Genomic DNA, 27,480 nt, shown 5'->3' with positions numbered 1-27,480 from the left:
CTATATAAAGCAGCATATCAATAAGAAAGTCATTAATGCCCTACAGGCAAAATAGCTGCACCAAGGCACAGCTCAGTGCAGGAAAACCTATTGCTCTATCTGCTTTTCTGACATTTTTGCTTTGGTTCAGATTCATCAAAATTATTTGCACACTCTGTGCTCATGAGGGGGAAAAAAAAATAAAAAAAGAGCTCAGGGCTGAACGATCTGGTGCACACAGTAAATACCAACTTTTTATTTGTAGGATTCGCCACAAAAGAGATTAGTACCGATTTTAAATCTATTTTGGAACCAACATTGGTGTTCCTTTAGGTCACACATCAGGGGATGACTTTGATCATCAACTTCAGCCATAAATCAAGATAATGAAATTGTGATTTCTAGGGGATATTATTAATCCCCCTACTTATAGGTCTAAGAAGCTTCTGTCTCATAGGTTCTCTTTCTTTTTAGGAATTCATTATTCCACACAAACTGGCATTGGCTTAGATTAACGTGATTATCAGAATGAACATAGATGCTGAAATTCCCTCTTGAAGCCTTTCGTATTACATTAAATGGAGGTATTAGTTTGGCCTAGCCGTTTCCTCCGTATTACCCTTGAATTAAGCAAATAGAAGCAATTTTATTATCAAAATATTTTAAAGACTAAAAGCTTACTTGTGACACCCATAGGATGCACTGTTCATTAAATGCACAGAGAGCAAAATGTGTTTCTCTCTGCTAAGCACGACCTAAATAAAGACATAACATTTTCAGGATTTCAAGATTGTGTGACAATGAGCTGCTAAAAATTTAAAGTCTACATGCGATTGTGGCCATGTTTGCATGTGGACATGGGTGTTCGACTCTAACCTTAGATTGCCCATTATCCACCTTAAGATTTGATCCTGAAACCCTCATAGACTAACTTGACTCTGTTTGTGATATTTATGAATGTTTAGCTTAAAAAGTGCATTTCTGACAAACAATATTTTGGTAGATAGTATACAGACATTTTCCTGAAAACTTAAACAAGTCTACAACCATGTAATCAAGACTAAATTTAGAAAAAACGAGTTAACAAATCATTGTTTGCGTCTTATCACACCATTGTTGCTTACCAAAGATGTTGGTGTGTAGTTATGTTTGTGAGAACTCGTGGAGAGTCGTTTGCAATGAGGAGGCACGAGGCAGAGACAAATAATAAGAAGACCCTGCCCTAGAAGGGCGGATTCTTCAGCGACACTGAGCAGCCAATCAGAATGATTTTAATGAAAAAAAAGAAAAACAAAACATTGACAGGGTCTAGTAGTGCAGACACTGTGTTACATACCAAAAAGTCAAGAAAGACAGACTTCAGCGGTTCAGATGTTCCTATAGTTCATTGTTGGCTGTTGTAAATGGACCTTAAGAATGTATTTTCAAAACTTAACATCATGTGAGAATTTATAGACAAGACACAATTCTAAAGGAAACTCAGCATTCTCGCTTGTTGCAGACTGTACATCACACATAATTCTCACTTTGAACCATACTTTTACTATGAACCTCATAGTCAGCAAAACTGCTCCTTTATAGGAGCTGTTTTGAGTTGTCATTGCAGAAAAGTAGCAGATGTATTAATATTAACTGCAATCTACTTAGGGGTTGTTGTGCTGTTTTGAAAACTGACTCACTGTCAAATGGATCCTCATTAATATTATTATTTCCACTTGTCCTGTGACAGGTCAAAATGTTTGCCATGAAAAAGATGTGTTGCAACACAAACATGGGGCTACTTGCAACAGTGCTTTTAATGAATGTGAAGTATTAAGACTAAATGTTACTGCTCTATTTTAATTTACAGTTTAGTATTGTAATGTGATACATTAACAAATATCGATGCTGTATTCAAATGTTTCTCTGCCAGAATAAGCATACAACAATGAATATATCTATCCACTTACCAAGGGATCAAATCCATTAAACAAAATGGACCAATAGTGGGATAGCACAGCTTATATATAGAATAATTTATGATTTTTTTACCTTCAGTAATAAAACAAGGAGCTACTACAGTTTTGTGTTTTCTAATCTTTTGTATCTATCTATTTGTATATTCGCAGTTTCTGGATATGTTTACCCAGGGTAAGTGCAGCAGACTGCAAAGAAACAACCTGTGTAGGCTGATATATCACTCTCTCCTCTTTGTGATCACCTAGACAAAGATATTTTAGATTTCATGGGAATAATCAGACTTTTTCTCCAAAAACTGCAGGACATCATCATGAAAGTGTGAGTAGTCTGAAGGCTTTCGGGGTGAAGAGTGCTGGGACTCTGTGTGTTAGGATTAGGGATAGTGCAGAGCCTAAACTACCTTTTTTTTACCTAAAAGGTAATGACACTCCTCTTTGACCTCATGAGAGACAGGCTGAAACAGCTTGTGATTACGTTTGTGAGAAAATATGATCTCTCGTGGTTGTGAGTGCAACTACATGTGAACTATGAAAATGGCATGTATGAAGGTGACAGTTGTAGTTATGTTTGAAAAAGAGTATACATTTTTTTTAGTCCTAACCCTGACCAGGTAATGTTATTGTCTAATCCCAACCAGAAAGAAATTAAGTTTAATTGGAACGTGATTTGTTAACATCTAACCAAGGCAACCAGCAAAATAGCATCTGTGAAGGTAATGGTGGCATCAAACAAAGACTGTTTCTAGTGGTTCAATCCTTGGTTTTTTCAGGTCACGTGTCGAAGGGTGATTGGGCAAGACACTGAACCTTTGCTAAAATTTAATTTGTGCATGTGATCCACAAGTTAAAAAAAAAGGAAAAAAAAAGAAAGTGTTGCCCTTATATTTGGTTTCTATGATTGAAAAATGTTTTTTTTTCTGGCAGCTGTGCTACTTTATAAAACATAATATTGCCTGAGACTAATGGCTTCTAGGACTATATGATTAATTGAAGAATTTTGTTTATTTACCCTTTTCTTTGAATTTATGTTGCTGCTTGCAACTCAGTACACATGCAGTTGGAGAAGTGTGAGATTCAAGTGTCATTGGCACCTTGAAATGGGAAACAAAGGACGGAGAGGAACTATCCCTTGTCTCCTACTTTGAGCAATTGCCCAGTGTAGTACAGTAGTTTGGGACATTATAGAAGAATTCTGAGCACCTCAGCTGTTAAGAGACCATCTGTGTACCCCTGCATAACAGATCAGCGCCACTGAATATTCATGCACCATTCCTCCCCTTATCACATTAGATTAGAACCCATGTGGCGCGTTACGAAAGGGAGAGGTTGACAGCACTGTTATGTTGTCACAGACCCTTATAGCTGTGTGTTAAATAGCACATTTGCCAAGTGGACACTGGGGCACTAAGTTGGATGTTCTGTGACAGTGTCAGAATGTTTGAAATCTGTCTGATGTATTTTGAAACATATTTACAGACCTTTAACAGTTCATTTTTACAAGTTTACACACACTTAAAAAGTAACTTACAACATGTTATAATTCAGTTGTATGCAGATGCATTTTGGCTGTATACCATTGTAAAATGGAATAAAATGCACCTCCCCTATAAAAGCAATGATTCCAAAGTCTAAGGTGTCAATCTTTTTTTGTTTGTTTCAAAGATAATCTGTGTGTGTCTGTAGACAGGAAAACAACAGATTTATTAGACCAGTCATGCTTTAAAATCTAAGATAATATTTCCTAACATTTATTATTAGTATCCATCATTTCGAAAAGAATTTCCCAAAATTTTTTTTTTTTCTTCAGAGTCTTTGTGAAGTACAAATATCAAAGTCCAGCATGAAACTCATATTCCAGAGCCCAGCGGTTTGGGCTGTCGGTTTACTCATGTGTGAAACATGAGCTATCAGGGACAAGGTCATTTCTAGCGGACATACCTGAATTTAGTATGGAAACGGTGCAAAACTTTGGTGCTTGAAATGCTGAAGCCAAGACGCACGCTCTTTTAGAGAAACCCTCAGCCATCGCTTTAGGGCAATAAAATGCTTGGGGAGGAGAGTGATGAGTCGTTACTGTCGGAACAAACCTACACCTCCTTGTCAACATATCGTTCCTGTAAATGTCCACAGGATGACGGCCCTCTTCATCTTTCTCTCCTTAATTGTGGCATCCTCTTACCTTCCTAAGTAGAAATGGATGTTGCAAATTAGTAATTGTCCAGTCGAGATCATCCGTGAGGGCTGGGATGTAAGTTCTTATGAGCGGGAGAAGTCTGGGGATTGTTACAAATCTCATCACATGGATAATAAATCTTCCAATTAAGTGCCTGCAGTGGCACAATGATAATTGATATCATTGTAGTTAAGCTGGAAATTTGACACATTTACAGTGCTAGCTTTACCGGTCAGCTGTATTTTATGTGCTACTGGGGCTGCCACATGAATAAGGGTCACCTATGTGCCTCATGAATCCTTAAACAGCTGCTCTCTGCTGTTTGGGTGGCTGACAGTGGGAGTCAGATAGTTAAGTTATAGGATTTCATACACATGGCAGCGTGGCGAACATCTGTTGTGCGTAAAGAACAATTCTGTAAAGTATACATAGATTTCCATATGTATAGGGTCTTCCACCTATAAAAGAGGCCGAAGTAGCACTTTGACATAACACAAAAAGGAAAAATGTTTTTACATGCACTGAATTTCTTTTTCCTTTTTGTCCCCAACTGTGAGTTTTTATCCGAATGCCAAGAGAAGAATAATAGGAAAATACATGAAGCTCATTTAGTTTTTGCAGTAGACATGACTTATTAATGTTGAAATATTCAATTTTCTCCTTTTTCTGCTTTAGGTGCTCAAGAGGTGGTGATCAGATGTCCTCTAAACCACATACAGTGTATCGGGACAAAAAAATGTATTCATTTCAACAAGCTCTGCAATGGGGCTAGAGACTGTGAGGATGGGTATGATGAGGGAGTTCACTGTCGAGGTAAGACTTAATGATGCTTCCATATCCTGTTTCTTTTTGCCTTGGGTTTAGAATACATAAATTGATGAGAAGTATTCTCATTATCATGGTAATTAATCAGATCATGCTCGTCTTATTTGGATTTCTAAGACTGTGTAATTTATTTTACCCATTAAATAAGTATTGAATTGGTGAAATATGTAGCGAAGGAAAATATTTAACTTTCATTTCTTTTTAATGTGCTTTGAATTAATATTCACAATATAACCCAACAGATAAGAACTGTCTAACCTGCCCTTTGTTAGGCTTTACTTCACCTGCATGATTGCGGATAATGAAAGTTAGCAGTTGGCACTTTTCAAGTTTTGTAGGTAAACCCGTTACCAAGGTGACTTGTCCTCATCTTTGCTGTCAGAACAGGGAGAGACACAGCGGGCCAATAGCACCAGGTGTTGTCCTGTACACAAGTTTTTGTTGTTGCTCATTCTCTTAGCAAGTATACCAACCTGCTATGGGCACCTGACTTTGGTGATAAGGCAAGTTTGCTTTGTGATTCCTGCGGTCTTGGCACAACAATAACACCTGTCAGGCAGAAATCACAACCTTCTCTGACCTGTAAGACAGTTAAAAGTCATGCTGGGATTTGTCTCTGTGTGAGTCCGAGGTGGTAGGAAGTAGCAGCCTCTGATTCACTGCTGTAAAGAAGGAAAAAGTCAGCTTTTTTTGTCAGAGTAGAAAATCCCATACCTCGCAGTATATGGTTGTTGCTTTTAAAACTTTGAGAAACTTAGGTGTGTAAGATAATCTCAGATGAATAACTGTATGTGTTTATACAACATTTCTTAAGAGTGCATCGAGCCCTATGGCTTATATAAACATTATTACAACTGCAGCTGCACAGGTGAAGTCATATCCATTCTTGTAATGCTAGAGTTCTAGAGCTAGAGTTCATAAGAATAATAATAAAACTTCTATTGCAGAAAATATAAAGTTTCATTTAAAGACACAAGAAAAAGATAAAACGCATAAAAGCTTTGTCCTCCTTAAAACAATCAGAATGCTAATATTGTAATTGCATTATTCTCTAAAAGCTGTTAATCAAAAATATATATTTATCCATCTCATGATTACATAAAAGTCTTTAGATGTTTGGTTTTTTTCTGTCAAACTTCATATGCTTCTGTGCTTTTTATAAATTCCTAACAGAAGAGGTTCTGTATGTTACATCGTTTTGTACAGTACTCAAGCAGCTTAAAGTGGTTTTACAGATCAAAGTCACAGGACCTCCACATAAAACCTTTTTTTTTTTTTTACTCTCTAATTTAAAATGCAGGGTAAATGAAAGATAAAGCCATCAAATACTTGGCTGTTCCTTGATGCATTTTAATTTTTTTACACTGCTTTGCATAATGTTGTGCGTAGTGTCAGAATTCAGGTATTCCAAAGCCAGTTATCCTTCATAGTGCTACAGATATTATTTTGTTCACCTTCACTGCAGCTGTCTTTCATTGTGAGTAATGGCCGTTCCTTAAGCCTCCGAAATTGCGTAGAGAACATTGAAACGTCTCTACTTAAACTGAGAATTTTTTCTTGTTCATAGCACCCTCATAAAATTTATACATTGTTATATCAAGGTGTACACACACCTACCCCAATATACAGTATAGGCGACATGTTTTTCCAAATCTAATGATTTCTTTCTAATGAAAGCATAAAGCCATAAGGGACTATTGTGAATTTTGTTTCTTTGTTTTTAATGTTGATAATGATGGCTGACTGTTGGAAATGGATAAATGTGGGCACCAGGCTGAATAATCCTTTTTTTTATCAGCTCTCAGTAACATGATTGAGCAGCTCCTGGATTGCAGTTGTAGTGTGGAACTAGGGATGCATGGGTTGTAAAATTCTGGGCTTATATATCCACACAGATGTTTAAGACTGTTATTCTGCTGATGGTTGATAGCTGTCACATAATGTATTTATTTATTTTTTTCCTCTCTGAGTCCAGGGAAACATTGAAATATGCGTTAAAGGAAATAACTAAGCAGTATTTATGCCCTTCATCACACCTTTGTTGAATGTGCACAAATTCTCTCATATAAAAAAATATTTATGAAAAAGAGACCATTATTAAAATACATTTTTAGCATATTTAAAACCTTACCAACATGATTAGTCTTTTTCTTTTTGCAGTCATTTAAAATTCAATGTAAATAAACATAAATCTTGTCAGTTTCAGGACAAAGTCAATGCAACACAACCAGGACATATCACATATGATTTAGCACCATTCATTGATGTTTTCCTGTTTGCTGACAGGCCAATTGTAGCCAACAAGCTGAGTATTGTCTATCATCAGATAGCTGATATATCTGTGCATCCATATATAGAACAAAATCCACTACTGATCCAGGCTACTGATGATGTGGAATTTCTATTTATGTCATTGATGAGTAACGTAATTCATTACTAGACATAAAGCATGAAGACAGAGCCATTCAGACTGGCATATTCAAAATAAAGTCTATGACTAGTAATGGCAGAAAAAAAGACTGTTGACCCTAAATAATCTGGGTTTGGGAGGCCTCAGTCATACTGCCAAAATAGTTCTGATCTGTCAGGAAAGGGACATAGAACCCCTGAAGAGTGTCCTGCACTGAGTTGCACCTGGCTGTTGGAAACAGATCCTTTGGGTCCTTTAGATTGCAGAGTGTGAGCTCTACTTTTGGCTAGTGCACATATGTGCAATTGCGTTGGGAATTTGGACTACAGGTTAATGTTTTTGCGCTTTTACATGTTGCCCTGACCACTCCGGAGTTGTTTCTGTGGTCTGGTTTCAATAGCATCTTAACCTTGTAAACAAACAAATGTTTTGGTTATTTTTCTTTTCTGATGTCATGTCACATCCTTCATCTGTTGATGGCTTGCGTGCCACCTTTTTTCACTTAATTTCTATACAGCACTGCGTTTCAATGTGTGACTTGAATACTAACAATCCACATTTAAATGTAACACTGCAGTCAGCTGCTTTGAAATCTTCCTTGCCTAAAGCAAAAACTCTATTTTTTTTCTCAATGAATACATTTCTCCTGTATAAAATATTGATTATTAATTTAATAATTCATGTATTCATATCATATGTTTTTCTTTCCCCCCACAATTTACTGTTGACTACAATACATTATAGCTTGTTTTACTCTATTTAAGGCCAACACTCTGGATAAGTTCACTCAGGGACAAGCATTGTACCATATACCTAATCTCACATGGACAGACCAAACTCATTGGAGCATGAGAAATTGAGGTCACCAAAGTGAAGTTTTAGGCAACCAGCTGGCTCTTTTAAAAGTTTCTTTCCCTCCCTTTTCTGCTCACCTCTTATGAATATACATGCTGAGCATCCCAAGAGGCTTTGATATGAAGGTGCCCAGATGGAAAATCACCAAACTCTTTTTGTTCACCTTCAGGAAACTCATTCTTAATCGCATGCTCATGGCTGCGCTGTGGGAGCTCTGAAGTCTCTACTGCTTGCACTGAGGAAGACAAATGTCACTTCTAAATAAATACAACTCAGGCTACATATAATATCTTCAGGGCAGTCCCAGAAAGTGAACACAAACATATTTATTTCAAAAGACTGTAGTGAAAAAAAAAAAGTTCAAATAGGTTACTTTGTGTTGGCACATTCTCACTTTCAGCTTGTCACATGAAGCTTGATACATTTACATTTTATGATGACAAGCACAGATTAGAAAATAAAACTCTTTGTTTTCTGCAACACAGAAAACACAGTGATGTATCACAGAGCATTTTGCTGTGATCTGGCTAAAACATTAAGGGACTTCTGTTGAAATCTATCACATCACTGGGAATGAAAGTAGATACCAAGGTCTTGTGATCATGACTCCATATGTAGACAACTAGTCAGTGAGAATGTGTAATTTTGCATTAGAATTAGTTTTATCTTAAAGTGGTCATACCAGTTGTAATTCAGAACATAATACTGTAATTTAAGATATTACATTAATTATTTTCTAGTCTTTTCTAAAGTGCCAATTTCCATTTAAGGACATATGAATATTTATAAGCACCAAGCTGTGGTGCATCATGATGATCAAAGATCTTTGATTGACTAGTGCCATATCTGTGCTGTCACATTGTTGTCTCAAATTAAACGTCAGCGAGTCAGACTTGACTACTGTGTAAATGGTGCAGAAATTTAATTGAACAATAAAACAGTGTTCTTACTAAATCTTACTTTTTATTTAATTGTTTTACAATAGTAAGCCTTTAAATTGCTATATATCACTTTTTATCTTCAACTTTAGAAGATTTTGGTTTTTCATCACATTTGTATCCTCCTCTACTAAATATGTCAGTCACTTGAATCATTACCTGGATTATCACGTTAGCTCACCATGACTTCCCTTTATTAGGAATATTCTGTCATTGCAGATAATGAAAACAGCCATTTTTGTGTGAATGCCCTGGCAGATCATCAGCATTAGATTTAATGTGTCAAAAACTGGAGATGTAAAGTAATCATAGCCTGGGCTCAGTTTTCATGGCTGTATGGCTACAAGCTTGTGCCTGTATGAGATTGTTTTCTTCACAGTGCATTTTCATGCAATTTATAGCACAACAGCCTCCAACAGTACATGTTAAAACATGTTACGGATGGATTATAACAGGAAAAACAAAAATATCTTCATCTATTCTTCTTGCCTTTGGTGTGTAACTTCTCAAGAGTAAGACCATCTCAATGTCATATTTTCCCTCTTAGCTTTTATAAAAATTTATCAAAAGTATATACTGTGGATTCCACATACCTGGCATATTACACTGATAATAAATGATATAGCTAATTACAATTTAAAATTTTGTAATTGAAAAAGTTTTTCATTGACTAAATATCCCTTTAAAAGCATAAATTCTAGTTGCTGATTTCATGTGGTAAGTTCCTTCATTATCCTATAAATTGAAACGCAGCCTAATAATGTCTATAGCATCTAATATTCCCTTGGATTCAACCCCTTACCTGTTCGCAGAGATTGTGTCATTCATATCATAGATGATTGGGTGAGTAGTTACAGTATACATGTAAAAGGTATTGGTCGAGAACGACATGCAGTTCACAGCATCTTTCACTTCTAGTGACATTTAGACAACACATTAATAAGTACTCCAGTGCATTTATCTCAGACTAAGCTCGACCCGCACCATTACATTAATCATTAACAACCTTATTTGGTAATAGCTCATGAGTACTTGACATTTACTGCAGAATCAGCCCATTTGTTGACGGTGAAGTGTGGAGCAGGGGGAAAAATACACACGCACAAAACGGGTCAATTTGAATATGAAAAGCGGCTCACAATAGATATCATACATGCTTTAATAATATTTCGGTCTCAGAAGAGTGAGGCCTGTGAAGTTGCGGTAGTTCAGAATGCATAAGTCACTCTATAAAAATCCCACAATACTTTTGATTCACATACTGAACACATATCCAGACCCCTACTCTAATATGATGTTCAGTTAAAACTGTTATGCATGTGCTGACGCGCACTTTGCCAACAAATGAGCTGCTTAACTGCTCAGAAAACAACCCACCACAGTTATTGCTGCCGCTTGCGATTCCATTTTATCCCTCTGATTCTGAGGTTTTCAACCGAGTAGAGAAGTTTTTTTGACCGTGATTTGTTTTTGCTCTCTGTTTGTGCAGTTAGGAGCAGATAATCAATGATCTGTATCAACTACCAAATGTTTAATATGCAATTCTCTTTTATAGACTATACAATAGTTAAAATATGAAGATTTTAACCCTCAGTTGAACCAGCTGCCGCTCTGTGCTGTGGGGTTCTAAAATAGAGAACATAACCAAACCCAAATCTTGAAAGAGCATAGACTGCAAAGAAAGGCTTTAGAAGCTTTTTAAGCAGTGGACACAGCCATCAGTGTCAACTCCTCACAGTAGTGCTGCAAAGCGAACACATAAAAGTTTGCCACATTGGTCATTGTTTATGCAAATTATATCAACACAGCATCGTAATTGTTCATACCAGCATTGTAAGTGCACCTCATTCAAAGCAGTTATCATCTTAATCAGTAAGGCACCACTACTGAGACAATGACATCACTTCACTGGAGGAATACAACCAAAAGAAGTCATACAGAGTTTATATTAAGCATACACAAACGTAACGACACAGTTTCGACTTATCTGCTCCACTTGCAACTCTTTCATGTCACATTTGCAATGATTTTGGTTTTGATGGGATGCACAGATGCCTTACATTAGATTCGATTTAGATTTTAGATATGTTTAAATCTGGCAACATGTTTTATGGTCTTCCCCTAAAGTAAATCTCTTGTAGCTAAACTTAGATCAATCCTGACCTATGAAGCCTTAAAAGGTTAGGTTATTGCATGTTTTCCTGTTGAAGAATACCCTATAAGAAATATATTTAAATGATTTAGGTTAATAATGACAGACAAACAATTTTTTAAACTGGTTACGCTGTTGTAATTTTATATCTGATTGAACTTTCAATCAGGTGAACATGTGTGAACCTCAGTCCAACAGGAAATTGTCAGTAAAACTAATACTCTGAGCACCACTGGGTGTTACATTAATGAGGTGTGGCTGTTCCTCCCAGCACTTGGTGTTGACAGGCTCTCTAATGTATTTGATCTCAAAATATATGGATTTTATTCTTCAGCATAAGGGTTATCTTAATTTTCTTGCAGCTGCGATTTCTCTGTCATAGCACATCTAATCAAAGATGATGTATTTGCACTTTGCAGGATAACACACACTTTAAGTTACTCGGAGATCTGAATTACAGTAGAACACTAAAGGAAAACAGTACCCTGACTTTATTTCTTCAGTCAAATATGTACAGTAATTGGGGTTTCTGAAGGTCTCTGACTCTAACGTTTTGATCCTTTTTTTATACTTTTCTTTTCCTTTTTGTAATAAGCCCTTTGAAAAATAAGGAATGTCAAACATGCATCCTCCCTCCCAGCCTCTGTTTCTGAACAACATTCAATTATCTCACTTGATTAACTTTTCATTACGACAACTCAAACAAGCAAACACTTTTCTCTTGGGTGAAAGAGCTTGTGATAAGTGATGCTCTTGATAGTTGTATTATAATTTTATTTATTTTTTTTTTTTTCACTGTTTCTCAGTTGGTTGAGAAAAGTGTGCTGTCATTCAGCCTCATAGAATGTAACATATTAGCATATTTATTAAATTTTTGCCCCTCTAATGGATGGATCATTTGCAGTAAGTAGTCAAAGTGATCATTTTTCTCCCCCTGTGCTACACTGCAATGTGTATTGTTTTATATTTTGGTACTCTAACATGCTGCAGTCACTTTAACAGACAATATGAGGTTGTAATTTTATGTGGTGTTCTGTTTTCTATTTATTTCTTCCAGATACATGGATCTGTTGATTTGACTTACATTTCCAAGAAATTTATCAAAGAATTACAAGAAGCAAACTCATCTCATTTTATATTCAGTGTTGGATTCCGTTTTGTTGTTTGAGAGGTTATAATGCTTGTGGTATCACTGCTTATGAGTGACTGCTGGACCCCAGTGCATGCTATATCAACAGCAGTAGACACCGGCAATCAATATTTTATGCATCTTACTTTGTTCTTCCACAGTCGGAGTAATGATATGAGTGACAATATCTTGCCCCTCATATCATTACTCTATCTAATATGAGGAAACAATCTGGTGTCATCAAATCCTATTACAACGGATTTTCTTCCTCAAGGGTGGATAGAATTAAAATTTCATTGTTTGCAGGAACATTTTGACACCCACATACATGATGTTTCTTCCAATATTCAAGGACATGTCAGTAGCCTGGCTGTGCACCAGTTTTCAAATCTCTTGGCAAATTGTGCTTTGAAGGATTACCAACATTTACTGTCACATTTGAGCCTAAGTTAGAGCTACAGAATTATATGGGTTTTTAAAACATTTTTCAAGACTACATGTATATGTGCGTGTATCCCTCACTTTCTTTGGGAATTCACCATCCGACCAGCTCCTTGTCACATCAAAGCAAACTTACTCACATTTCGTTCTAAAAACTTGTCTATAAAATAATATGAACATTTATTAATAATAAAATGATATTTCCCTACACACAACCCTTGGATGTTTGAACCCAAGAGGATATATGACCCATTTTTCTAGCTGTGGAAAGAGTCCTGTCACTTATGCCACCCAGAGGATACCAACCACAGCAACATATGTGGGATTTGGTTAAAGTTCCTATTTATGCTTGAGAACTTGTTTAATGGTCCTTTGGCCAGCCATGGGTGTACTTTTTCTGTTGGGTTTGCATCTTAATTTGGTCCCTCATCAAATGTAGACCTTGAATGCAAAAAGAGTGTGGGGAAAAGGTGGGTAATTCACAGACAAAGACCATGACCATCCCTAAGGGGAGGCCATAATTAGGCCAGATGGGGCCATCTGACTTAGCCTTGGGTTAGTCTTTTCTTGCCAATCGTGAGACTTCTTGTTAATATTGGCAAAGAAAGAAAGCAACCATTTTCATTCATAGAGGGCCATCTGTGTGGCTCAATGTGGAAGGTCTGAGAAATTTCTGCTCAAGTGATCTGCGAGACAGAGGGATGTTTCTTAGTCTGTGTGATCCTCTGGAGGGGAATATATTTCCCAAAGCACCAGAAATGTAGTGCTTCTGCACTTTTTTAAAACAAGTTGACAGAAATTTGAATTCTCTTTGCTTCATGTAGAAGCTGATAAGGCTACTGAGTCACTGCAGCTATTATAACAGCTAAAGATATAATGATATGCATGATGATGGAACAACATAATCAGGCCCATTTGGACTGAGTTTGTTTTTAAATGAATAGTTTGAGCTGACATGATCTAGTTGATGATTTTAGTATTTTGATTTGTTTTTCAGCAAAGCCACATATCCTGCTCTAGTTTAAACATTGTTGTGACTTTTGTTTCATGATGATTGGTTATCACTGTGGTTCCAAAACAGGGGTATTGTGCAGTGGTATTTTTTGAGTAACCTACATTATATAACCTTTGCTAAACCGTGATGGCCCCGGTTATTCTTAAGGTGTTCTACGAACACAGACTTACAATTCCGTCTGTCTATAGGTTGATTTACCAGAGCCTAAGTGGGTGATTCCTTTCTCCAGAGCACCTGGGCCCAGTAGCTATAAAAGGCTAAGGCCCCAGCATAGTCTCTCATCCCTGCTATGCATTCTTTTGGTTGATCTTTGGTTTGCTCTACTCACCACTAGCATCACATAAGACTGATCACACATTCCACACAAACATTACCGAAATGCTGATACCCAGGTGCTTATTTAGTCATATCGCTTGCCTTTTGCATGTCCTTTTGCGCTTTTGTCACACCCTACTAAGCTGGGTCATGACACTTTGAACACATTCATTTCCTGAAACGAATGAAAAAGCAAATTCCTCAACTAAAGAAAATATTTCAACAACTCTCAAATAGAACCTCAGCTCATAGACTTTCTGAATATGGGGTGAAGTTTAGAACTTGACATGCTGAAGTTTCTCCTTGACAGTCAGAAGGGAATCAATCCGTGTGTGGGGGAAATGTATCACGCTCTTGCCTGGAGCTAAACACACTTAACCAGCAGCAGCAAGACAACTCTACACCTAAAGAGAAAAGGCAACAACAACAAAAAACGCACAGACTAGATTAATAAATGTTACTTGTTTTTTACGTCAGATTAACTGGATACGTCAAGTCCAGCTCTGAGCCCAGCTTTTCCTTCACCAGACAGGAAAAGTTCTCTCATGCTACTGAGGAAAGGTGAAAAAAAAAGATTCCTTCCAGGCTAAAAAAAAGCCTGAAAGAGAGCAATACCTCTTAACCAGAGGGAGTATGATTATTTGTTGTACTGTGTAAATGTGTGATTATGTGAGCATATAATTTCAACACATTAGATGCAGATTACAATGTGGTGTCAAAACGTCAAACTCATTTGACCTATTTCTGTGAAACCTCCTTCTTACAGAACAATGTTGTTAACACTGATATGTTTTGTAATGTGTCTGTAGTCATTTGAGTATCTTGGAGGATTTATTGTAAAGCAGTAAAGCTTTTCAACCCTGTAAACTTTGTAGTGTAGCCTGGCTTTGAAGGATCCAGGTATTGAGACGGAAATGGATATGCCTATAAATGCATGTGACATTTGGTTGTACTCCAACCCCAGCATCTTAAATTCAACCTTTGGATTCAAGAGTCTAAAAAACTGTCCACTCATTGTACAGAATTACTGAAAATACAATGTTTGTTACTGTTTTTTTGATAATTGTAATAACCTTTTTGAACACACTGGTATTGCACTGTACCTGTGCTTTAAATCAGATGGTTGTTGTCCCATTGTTTGAAAAGTGGACCGGACAGTTTGAATGATTTTTTTATGGAAATTATACTGATTTGATTTAAAGGAATCAGCCATCTCAATGCTCAAATTGAAATTAGAAAAACCTCAGAGCTCCATTCATCTGAACTCTTTTAACATCACATCATATGAAAACGTAGTAGAAAAAACATCAGTTTTTTATGCAGTTGCTATAATCATTCTGTTGATACGTTTAATCATGGAAAATTAAGTTTGAGTAGAATACAAATTGTATAGCATATACTGTTATGAATGAAAATGTCTCTGTGCTTCTGACTGAGTAACTTTTCACAAAAAAATGCAATACTTTTAGGATGAACTTTTTGTAAAAAGCTCATAGAATATGCTCTGTTACTGTGGAAAAGTGGCAGTCATTTAACTTTTTAGATGACAAAGCACATGATGCTTGATATGTTTTATATGCTATTCTTGCCACTTGCTATTCAGCTAATCATTGTGTTGTAGATTGAATGTAAAAATCCTTGAAAAAATACAGTTCGTTTCAATATTCTTTATCCATTAATGTCGGTATTTCTATAATATAGAGTTTAATGGAGGGATAGCGTCACTGCGGCAACCTGTCCTATAAGTTATATAGTAATATTATAATATTATTAGTCAACACACAAGTGCTTCAAACTCTATCATTTAATTACACCACATCAGCTATTTAAAGATGTTGTTAATACCCTCTTCTAATATTGCTACAACTTGCTACATCTCAAACACTACGACCAACAAATAACCCACAATGCATGTGGCTGTAATTCCACACATATAAGATGCCAGACTTAAACAAGATGGATGTGACCATCATAAAATGCCCTGGAACTCATTTCTGGTTTTATTTCAGCCTGCTGTATGAATATTTTTGTTTAATTTTACATTTGATTTCCACCTGTTTCAGTTGAGCTAATGAGAATATCACAGTATCTTGCTTTTTCAATTAAATACTGATTAAAAAAAAAAAACTCTGGAGTGAAATAAATAACTATGCAAATCCATGCACAAATCGCCATGTGAACTAATCATGTATCTGTATGGGAGCAAGGTTTCACTCAGTCATGTGATTTCTGTGAGCACAATACAAGTCTTAAATCAGGGCTTTATCTAGAATTGCCTTGACTACTCGACACACATGTCAGATTTCCAGTTCATGTGTCCCTCACACTAAAAGTCTCTCTTAGAGAAATTTAGAGTTGAATTTCATAGAGCTCCATAGTGGTGGACACGACTCTGGTTTTATTCTGCTGCAAATGAAATATTGTGTATGCTCTTTTGGCAGTTTTTCAAAGTTCAACGAAAACACTCTAAATAGATAAACCATATACTGGTTGATAATCACTCCTAACTCTGTGTACTTTTTCCACCCCTCGGGCCAGTTCTTACAGATAGATTTAGGAACATGCAGTGAATGAAGAGCGATAACAGGAAGCAAACTCTTATAAGGGACTTAAAGACTAACTCTTTGACATTCAGCATACTTTTGGGCTACAGTATCATGGCTACAACATACACTTTATGACTGACTAATGCACGCAGAGGTGGCATTGCATAGCTCCAGATATGTGAAAAGCAGGCTCAGTTCCAGATACACAATCCCCCCAGCACTCTGTGTTTGCCAAGAGGGAAAGCTCATCATCAGGTGTCTTTGAGCAGATATAAGGATTAGCGTTGAATATCCTCAGCCCGGCATGTAGTCATTTGATTACTGCTACACAACAGGGAAGCATGCTAGGTACCTTACCTCCCGATGAATAATAATGCATAGCTCACATGGGGTCCGTACACAATCTTGAGAATAAGTAAACAGAGATGAATTAATGAAACAATAATTTTGACCCATCTGTTAAGGGCTGGCAATTTACAAACAAATTACCTGCTATCTGGAAATACTATTAAAAGCCAACATTCTAAACTCATCATTTTCACTGAAGTACATGATATTATATACCTAATATATATTTTTCATATAAACATAAACATACTGAAATGCATTGATTAAATATAAACAATAAAATGGCAATAAAATCAACAGATTAATAAAGTGTGTCAATATTTTGCAGCCTGTCTCCCAATCTGAGTCACAATTCAAGTACAAATATCCTGCAGATGCATAGTTGGCTACTGCTAGCTGTGTACAGCAGAGAGGCTAGAGTTTCAGAAAGCAACTTTCTCTTACATTCTTGTAAGGGAACCACAATAAGAGGCTGTCTGGCTGTGTCATTTTTTTTTCATTAATACACACTGTATTCAAAGTTTAATGCAGTCAGAAGAGGAAGAGGCAGTGCATTTATACCAGGTCATTCAAATGCTAATGCATTTGCCAGTGACAATGTAGCTACCCAGGCAGACAAATATACTGGCCTGTGGCTTTACTAGGTGGAGGTAACTCAGGCTATTTTCACCCTGTGCCTTTTTAAACAACTGTTGTATTGGGTTTCTTTCTATAGCTTTTCATTGTCCCACTTTGCCAGAAGTGCTGTGTAATAGTCCATCCATATATGTCCAGTGCATTTTCACTCAGTTTAACCCCCAAATGATTAAGATATATCAGAATTGACTGCATGAACTGCATAAGTGTTTGGCTTTCTTACTCATTGCTTACATTAAATTCAATTAAATTCAATTAAATTCAATTCAATTCAATTTTATTTATATTGCGCCAAATTACAACAATTGTCATCTCAAGGCACTTAAATAATATAGTCCAATTCAAGCCAATTGGAATTCAAAATGAAGTTTGGATGCAGCATCAGTGACCTCTGAATCTCACTCCATATGGCATATAACAGGCAGCTTTTCTGGGTAGAAAGTGTGATTATCAGAAGTAGCAATCAATTTGGCGTTGGTGCAGTTGTCATAGTTGGCTGCAGCTTTGAATTGCTGAGGAGTTTATCAAGGCACATACATAAATGATAATGATGGAGAAAAAAACAGTATGGCCAAAGCAGAGAGTAAAGTAATATTTTTTTAGAATTTTCATCATGGTTTATTCTATGGAAAGAACAAAGTCAGGTTGAATTGCAGTGAGTATTCTAATCTGAAGCTGAATGATTTCTAAGGAAAAATTCTATTTAACTACATGTTTCTAATTAAGTTTATATTTGGCAGTAATTAAGTATGTCATTAATAGTGAATGGGAGCATGAGCATGAGAATTTAGAAGCAGCAATTTCAGTCTTCCAGGTCTTTGTATTTTTGACACATGCTTTGTAGTCTAACCAACTAATTTATTTCATTGATAGGTATAGCTGAGTATTATCTGCTCAGCAAAGAAAACTTACCCTGATAATTTCCACGACTCCCTCTGGTGTGTGAGGAAGACAAGCAAACCTATCATAACTAATCTAATGTGGTTCCTTTAATCCCAATAACATATCCAAGCCTCTGCAATTAAAAGTTGTGATGGATTGTATCAAAAGCAGTACTGAGATCCCACAGGACAAGCACAGATATAAGTCCACCATCAGAGGCCAAGAGGAGATCTTTCACCAGTGCTTACTGTGTTATGATATGCTCTGAATCCTGTCTGAAACTATTCACAGGGGTTATTTCTGTGTAAATGATCACGAGGTTGAGATGCAACTATTTTTCAAAAACGTTATTCATAAAATGGGGATTTTAATAAATCAGAGCGTTTAACTACGACAACCTTACAGCCTGTAAGTTGATAGCCTGTTCACAAACATAGATTCAACAAATCCAATAAGGAAGTGTTAAGTGAGGGAAAAATATGCTGGAACAGTCTGGTTGGGATAGGTTCTAAAATCAAAGTTGATTGGTTTGGATCAAGCTAAAATAATTCATAACTCAGAGAACGCGATGGGACAGAAACGGTCCAAAGACATAATCATTTTCTTAAGCTGCTGTGCTTGATGTTACAGCAGTTATAATCTTGGGGAGGAAAGGAATGAGTAGGAATACATTTTATCTCTGATATGAACAATTTTATTGGTGAAGATGCTCATGAAGTCATCACTACTGAGAATTAAAGGAATATGTGGTTTGACAGAGCTAGGACTCTCAGCCAGCCTGGCTACAGTGCTGTAAATGAATAAAGGGTTGTACTTATTTTCCTCTATCACTGATGAATAATAAGCAGTTCTAGCTTTGCAAATGGCTTTCTTATGTTATTAAAATGTTTAAAGCTTATGTGAGATTCTTCTAAATTAGTTAATTTTCAGTAACATAATTATAGGTTGTTTCTGCTCGCATGGACAGATGACCAATGGTGTTGTTTTTGGGTCTCGTTTGTCCTGTATTTCTCTGCAGTCATCAACTATTATTCCCAGAACCCCAGTCCATGATTAAGACTTTCAACTCTTTTGTCGTCTTCTTCTTTTTGCCTGTTTTACAGCATTTCTGTTTCATATGATTTATTTGGATTTGAATTACATACTCAGCTTAAATGTTTACCTTATGTCTGATATCTGCCTTTTCTCTCTTACTGACTGCCTCCCTTTTTTTGTCTGTATCGAGTAATGCACTTTGATTTTGGACCTTAACTGTCCAAGTTGTGAGTCTGGGTCCACCAACAACCTTGCACTATCACACAAATTAAATGATAAATGAATGGACATGTAATAGTTTATAAAAATAATGGAAATGCAAATATGTGAACCCAATCTGTTTTCACTCAATATGATGACAATCAGATGTGAGAGGGATTGCTGTTTGATGTCACCCTTACAACATGCGTTTGTTGAAACGTATCATTGCGAGAACAAACAAGATTTCTGAGGACCTACGAAAAAGAGTCTTTGATGCTTAACAAGATGGCCAAAGTTTCAACATCTTAATGATTCAGACTACAAAATTCAGATAGGGGGGACCAAGGAGAAAGAGCAGTCATCTACCAATCAGCAGCTCGGTCATTCAATCCCGGTTTCCCCAGACGACATGTCAAAGCATCCTTGAACAAGATACTGAACTCACTGTTTCCTACCGATGCGTTCATTGGTGTGTGTGGTTGTGTGTAATAGGGAAACAGCACTGTGTAGCCTGTAAAATTGTGTGGACTAAGATATGTTGTCTGTGTGTGTGTGTGTGTAAATGGATGAATGTGGTTAGTAGTGCAACGGTGCTTTGATTGGTCAACTAGACTAGAAAAGCACTTTTTACAATGTCAAAATGGAGGGAATTTAAGATTCCTGTTACCCTCAGGGGTGGCATGTTTTCCCTATTTCTGCAGTGGATTTGCAGTTGTATTCCACAGTCCAGCAACATACTTGCTAAAGAGAAAGAAAGGAGAAGAAGGAGTATAATAGTCTTCATAGGTCACATAGAAATACAGGCCCATCTCTGTCTACTATCATGAGACTGAAAGACAATGAATGATGTTGTAACAATCACATGGTGAAGCTAGAGAGATGTTGGTAGATGTTATCACGGATGGATTGTTGAATGGATAACACCAAAACAAAGCTTCCTGGTTATGAAGCATTATTTTTTTGAGAAGAGAAAACTACAATTTATTATAAAAATGTTCATCATCTCTGAAAGATGGTGATGGTACTATCATGATTGGGGCTTGTTTCACTCCATCTGGACAAAGACATTTTGAAATCATTGCTCAAATTATAAATTCAGATTTTTGCAAGTGACACAAGATGATCAGCGATTAAAAACCAAAATCCTTTTACCAAAGAATGGTTGAAGGGAATTTTGAGTTTTGAAATGGCCAAATCAAAAACTCTAACCATAATCCATCTGAAAAAGTCGGGCACCAGTACATGTGAGAAAACTCACTGACATCTCAGAGCTGAAGCTGTTCTGTTGGGAGGAAGATTTAATGATGAATGTGTTGTTTTAATGTTTTTAAATTTTATGGCAAGTTAATCATTTGCAAACAAAACATGGATTTAAACATATGTGTGTTTTAGAATTATAAATATTAATTTAGACATGAACCTTCGAACCTTTCGTGTAGGCAATTTTCCATAGACATCATAGAGATTTGTCTTTCTGTTTTTGTGGTGCGTAACAGAAATGTTTTGGGAAAAAAATCTTCAAATATAAGTATATATGAGGGTATATGAAAGTAAAATTTCTGTATGTTTTGAATTTAGGGTTGTTCTATGAAGTCAGAGGACAATGAGGTCCCAGACTGCATAACTAACCGTTACCATTTAAACAAACGCATCCCAGCAACAACATCTTCAACAATTTTCCAAAACTGCTGAAGGTTTGTTTGCGAGCTACTAATAGCCCAGCTCTAGTAGCATAACAGTACATGGCTGCTATTTTTACTCATATTTAACAGAGGCAACGTGCAGAGATGCAACTCAACATCTTCCATTATTCATGTGAATAAACACTTGATATATTTAAAAAAGGGGAGCTTTTGATATTTACCAAAAACAAAATAAAAAGAAAACTGTGTGCTCATATTTGCATGGAAAGATTTTTCAAAGCTCAATGTATTTAGTTGGTCTGAAATTTCCTAAATGGTAAAATCATTAAAAAAAATTTACTGCAGAACTCATTTAGTGTCACTTCTTTATTAGTGTTTATTGTCACCCAGAGCTACTGTAAATCAGTATATTTGACATGTAATTTGACAATTTGCAATAAATATACCCACTGTGTAGTTAAACCTCTACCTGATATGTGCACTCTGCTAAAGTAATGAAGTGTTGAATAGCCATGAAATGATTAATGTCAACAACATATCCTTTACATAGAGAACAGCAGCAGCATACATTTTAAAGAAATAGTAGGCTTTGAGAGTCTCTTTCTAGGACATCAACCTTTGATTCTTTACTACTAAAAAATCCCTTCAAATGGCAATGCAGGCTCTCTGGCCATTGTGGTCGGAAGGCTACTGGGCATTTACCATATCAGTACTTCTGTGATTGCTTGCTCTCCAGCACCTCAAAAAATTGTTTGCTCCAAAATGAAAGCTCTGTCATTCTGCATTCAACTGCCTGTCTGTCAGAACCTTGGAAGGCTTTGAAGACCAAATGCACATAAAGTTCTCCCCTGTTGTTTCATCTAAGCCTTTTTGAAGGCTGTTAAGTGACATGGTGTTGCAGTCTGCATATCTTAATGTCAGTAACAGTGTTTTTGAGTACTTCAGTGGTGATTTAGAGTACTTTAAATTGTGAGTTTATTAATGTCAGTTTGACATCTTGATACAGTAGAAAAACAACTGAGAGGCACGGTAATGTCATTGTTCAAACGGCTCATTTTGCATGCCGAGGTTGTTATTTAACTTGTTTTTTTATTATCAATTTGCCTTATTATTAAATGGTGCACTATGCTGGGTCACAGGAGCCTGAAAGTGAACCCAGCTGCAGTTTGACTGTATAATAGTTTCACCCTGGAGAGGTTGTCAGTCCATCTCAGTCTATAAAATCATTTTTATTCATTTGACATATTGGTCCCCCAAAATAACTGATTTATTGTATATGTTACACTCTAAACAATACCATTTATCTTCATGTAACAATGAATAAAATAAAATAAAAAACTTTAAATATCATAGAAAGTGTATCAAATGTGTTATACGCTGACATCACATTTCAACTCCTACAAATCATTGAAATGAAAAACAAAGATTCTTACAAAAAATAATGATAACTGAGGCTGTGATTTTTATTCTTTCCCCATGATGCTGCTCAATGTAAATACACCCTGTCAGGAAATGACTTGGTCTGCTGCCGCAGCATTTCATTAATGTCTTGAGATGGTTTGAACCGGAAAGACCATGGACAATCAGTGCTCCACTTTATATTTTGGGCTGTAGGTTGACATTAATTGAAGTTCAGCAGTGACATATCAATCTTTGCACTGTAAGAGCTTTGTTTTGCAGGCTGTTATTTCATTTGTGCCATTCATTCATTTATTCTCCTGAATATTCATCACACCACAATTAGATGTTTTGTACTTTACAGAGCGTTGCTCCCCATTACAGTATTCAGAAAATACATGAGAAATGACAGTGTTAGTGCTCCCTGAGGGATGCTACATTGTCAGTCAGTTTATCAGTTGAAGACTTGACTATGCAATGCTGGTTTTAGATATTAATCATACTGCTCGGATGGTTCACAAACCTAAAGATAGAAACTTTCTATCTACCCACCATTATCGTGTGACATAAAGAAAAATATGTGACATTTCTTTCAGTTATTTTTGAGTTCCCATAGTTAACATTTACATTTAAAAAAAAAATCTACTTGTGTTCAGTAATTTATTTCCATGTCGTGAATCGAAGATATTTTGCCTAAGAACAATATACAACTACTGTTGGTCAGGTGGAATATGTTTGATAAAAGACAAGGGAGCAAATGAGAAGGAAATGACCATAACCGCAAAAAAAAAAAAAAAGATTTCTTAAATCAAAATGTAAACTCTTATTCCATCTACCCAACCATTTATTTTTTTTCTGCAATCACTTTTCTCTCTCCCTTTAAAGAGCTCCTGTCAGCCTGCCACGAGCTCAGGTGCCGATATGGCTGCGTCATGACGAGAAATGGCACCTTCTGTTTCTGCGCCGATGGCTTTGAGGTCGGCGAGGACGGAACGAGCTGCAGAGGTGAGATTCCACAGCACTTGTGGTGGCCTTCTGCCATGGAACACTACCCCATTTTCCTCCATCACCAATCTTTCTTTTTGCCCCCGGCCAGACTTCTTTCAGATGAATAGGTAGGATTTTCGGAGAATATGAAAACCATCTGTCTGCAGGCAGGGCCTTGTGCACTGTGAATTTTCACCAGTAGCACATGTACACTTGGATTCACATATTGTTTATATAACACACAGCTTCTCCGTGTGTCCTTCTCTTTTAACGCTCTTCACACATGCCACAGGCCAGGTTTCCAACAGCCACCAAGGACTTTGCTCATACCCCATATCATGAGTGTGGCATAAAATGATACATGATTTTTCTGGTGGAAGAGGTTCAACAAAGTAGCAACTCTTCCTGAATTTGATTCAGGTGGGGAAGACATGACAAAGAACAGTTCATAGAGTACTGCAACCTCAAGAAAAACTCATTGGTTATAAAAGTAATTATGCCTGAGGTGCGAGAGTGAGGCCACATTAAGTATACTTTATGTATCTGGGTCATGTTTGAGCACACCTAATTTGTTACAAATGACTCTTTTTCTTTCTCCATAAGATCATGATGAATGTGCCATGTACGGTGCATGCAGCCAAACCTGCACGAACACCTATGGGTCATACAGATGCAGCTGCACAGAAGGATACATTCTGCAGCCTGACAGGACATCTTGCAAAGCCAAACAAGGTGAGAAGCACACTTGCTTCAGGAGACAACGTAATCTGCATAGTATGTATGTTTCACTTCTAATAATAAACAAGGCAGTTTTGTTCAACTGGAGTGGAATTCCAGCTTATCAACGCCTCAGTGTTCACCAGAAATGGTAGGGCAAGATTAATGTGGTTTAGAAATGACCACATCCATCACCCACATGGGAACGGGTAGATGTGGTCAGGCTGGGATAATGATAAAATTAATGAGCATGAGATTTTAAGTGGGTGCAGTCTGGAGTATTTTGTGAGGAGACAATGCCGCACATCACCCTGATTTATGTTTGACGCCTGATGTTGGTTTTGTTTCAATTTTGCTCCCTTGAGTAAAACAATCCACTTATTGTAGAAGTTAAATGCTCCAAAAGTAGGTATTGTGTTTAGAAGGTGTGTAATCTACAAATAAACAATCTTAATCCATTGTGCAGAGTATTTTCCTGTCAAGCACGAAACCATCAAGTGATGCAGAATTTTTTAGGATGTTGTCACTACTTTGCTATATAGGTTGAAAATAGCTGGAGGCCCAGTACACCTTGTTGGGGAGAACATGACTGTTGCAGCTTTTAATCACTGTGACTGGTGTCCTACCAGGAATAAACTGAATATGATTACCCATAAACTTAACTGAACCCAATGCTCACATGCATTAATATTAATTTAGCAGAAAGTGATAGTGGTAGGAGCATAACTATGGGGTTACCATTAGCTGTAAAAGCTCATGAATATAAATTTGTGATAGAGCTGCGAGAGGCCAGAAGATGAGGAGCAGCAGCAGGGTATGGGAAACATATTAATGGGCTGAGAGGAGGACTGAAGTTAAAACATACAGTTTTTTTTAGATTTGATTTAAGATCTTCTGTTTTACCTCAGATCGAAGAGAAATGTATTTTCTTCATGAATCAAGTTGTTTTCATCGAGATTGAACCTGTAAATGATTTATATTTCAGGCATGTAACAAATCTTTATGCAATGGCTGCTAAACTTATCTATTGGACTTTTGTAGAAAACCAAGAAACAGATCAAAGAATAAGACTGTCTAAGCTCTCTGCCAATACATATACTTTTATGATTTTAGATGTACCATAAAGAATAGAAATACTTCTGAGTACTTCTGTCAATACTAACTAACCTAACTCTCAGAAGTTGATTTATTTAAGATATTCAACTAAACATATCAATTATTAGCTATTTGCTTTTTTGTGGCAGTGTATACTGTCAAAATGAACAACAATATCACTGTGATTATTTTCTGTTATTGTTTTTAATCGTTTTTGGACATGAATTGATGTCTAAATGCAGAGCAAGTCACAACCCTAATTCCAAATCCAGTTGACATGTTGTGTTAAATTACAGAATGCAACTATTTGCAAACATCATAACCCCATATTTTAATCTTAATAGAAGAGGGAAAATATCAGTTGTTGAAAGAAAGACAATTCACTTATTGAAATAAAAGATCCGATCTTGAATTCAGTGTCAGCAACATATAAAAAAAAAGTAAATGGTCATATTTACCACTGTGTAACATCTTGTCTTCTTTTGCAATAGTCCAAAAACCTTTCTGTCAAGATGTAGGATTCTGGATGCTAAACAGTTCTGGGTTCTCTTTGTCTTATCGATGTAGCTAATGTTTTCAGTTGGTGAAAGGTCTGCACTGCAGGCAGCTCAGTCCAGCTTTATACTTGACACTGTTGTCAGTGCAGTGCTGCCTGAAGATGATCACCGGAATCCAACACTGTTTTTCGACCATGTCCCTGCACACAGAGATGTCTCCATAATCTCTTGATGACATTATGCACTGCAGAAGATGTGATATTCAAAGTCTTCACAATTTTGTTTTAGTGGAACATTATTCTGAATCTGCTCCTTAATTTGAAGAAGAGTTTCTTTTGTTTGTTTTTGATGCTCCTTTTAAACCCACTCATGTTATTGACCTGTCACCAATTAACCTGTTTAGTTGCAACATGTTCCTCCAGCTGAATCTATTGAATACCAAGCCTTTTGTTGCGTCCATCCAAACCTTTTTGAGATGTGTGGCTGCTATCAAATTCAAGATGAGGTAATTTTCAGAAATAGAAAAATGTCTCACTTTCACTTTCACATTTTTCTGTGTTCTATTATGATTAAAATGTTGGTTTATGAGATTGGTAAATCATTACATTTAGTTTTTATTTACATTTTACACAGCATATGTTTTTTTTCTGTGATTCAGGTCGTACATCAGATGTTTCCTACCCAGACTTGTTAGTCCAATCAATTTATCATATGTTTTGTTGTTGAATTATGGCCCTTTTGCTCACATGAAGAATGTATTAACTTGGCTGACCTCATGCAGAATTTGAGCAAACCTCCATTAAGGTGGCAAAACCATATCTACCCCCTACTGTGGGAGAAAAACTGCATTATAGTCATGCACTAGCAGTTATGTGACCAGACTTTCTGATTTATTGCCCATATTAGAAGAGCAGCCCTTGACTTGAACTTGTGTGGAAGATTGGGATAAATAAGAGCCCTTTTAAGAGGGTGAACCTGGTGTCAGACAATGTGCACGGTCAATTAAACCCATCAAGCCATCTTTTTTTTCTGTTTTACCATCATTGTCTACTGTGGAAAGATGAGTCTGGGAAAAAATCCAGTCTGCTGACTGAGTTGATCCTTATGTTTCTCAGTTGGTTTTGCTAGCTTAAACGAACCCTTACAGAACACATTGTAATTACATTAGTCCTGTGTTGTCCAGTCAGTGTTGGAGGTAATAGTGAAGGATTATCTCCTTTTGTATGCATTATACTTTAGCTAATAAAGTATTTTTCAAAGATATTTGATTATTAACTGGCAAACCAACACAATGAATACAATGTT

At 36.5% G+C, this 27,480-nt stretch overlaps 1 protein-coding gene across 1 annotated transcript in view; it reads left to right on the top strand.

Annotated features, from left to right (window-relative positions):
- Positions 1–27,480, top strand: part of lrp1bb (low density lipoprotein receptor-related protein 1Bb) — a 259,749-nt gene that overhangs the window by 85,063 nt on the left and 147,206 nt on the right. The window contains exons 3-5 of the mRNA XM_072397335.1: positions 4,786–4,923; positions 23,765–23,884; positions 24,470–24,598. Of these exons, the coding sequence (XP_072253436.1) occupies positions 4,786–4,923; positions 23,765–23,884; positions 24,470–24,598 (387 nt within the window). The remainder of the gene's footprint in view (positions 1–4,785; positions 4,924–23,764; positions 23,885–24,469; positions 24,599–27,480) is intronic.

The sequence above is a fragment of the Leuresthes tenuis genome, unplaced genomic scaffold (genome assembly GCF_036924035.1).
Source record: "Leuresthes tenuis unplaced genomic scaffold, fLeuTen1.0.hap1 SCAF_12, whole genome shotgun sequence".
Lineage (NCBI taxonomy): Eukaryota > Metazoa > Chordata > Actinopteri > Atheriniformes > Atherinopsidae > Leuresthes > Leuresthes tenuis.
The sequence above is the reverse complement of the archived record's forward strand: the minus strand, read 5'-3'. Positions and strand labels throughout refer to the sequence as shown.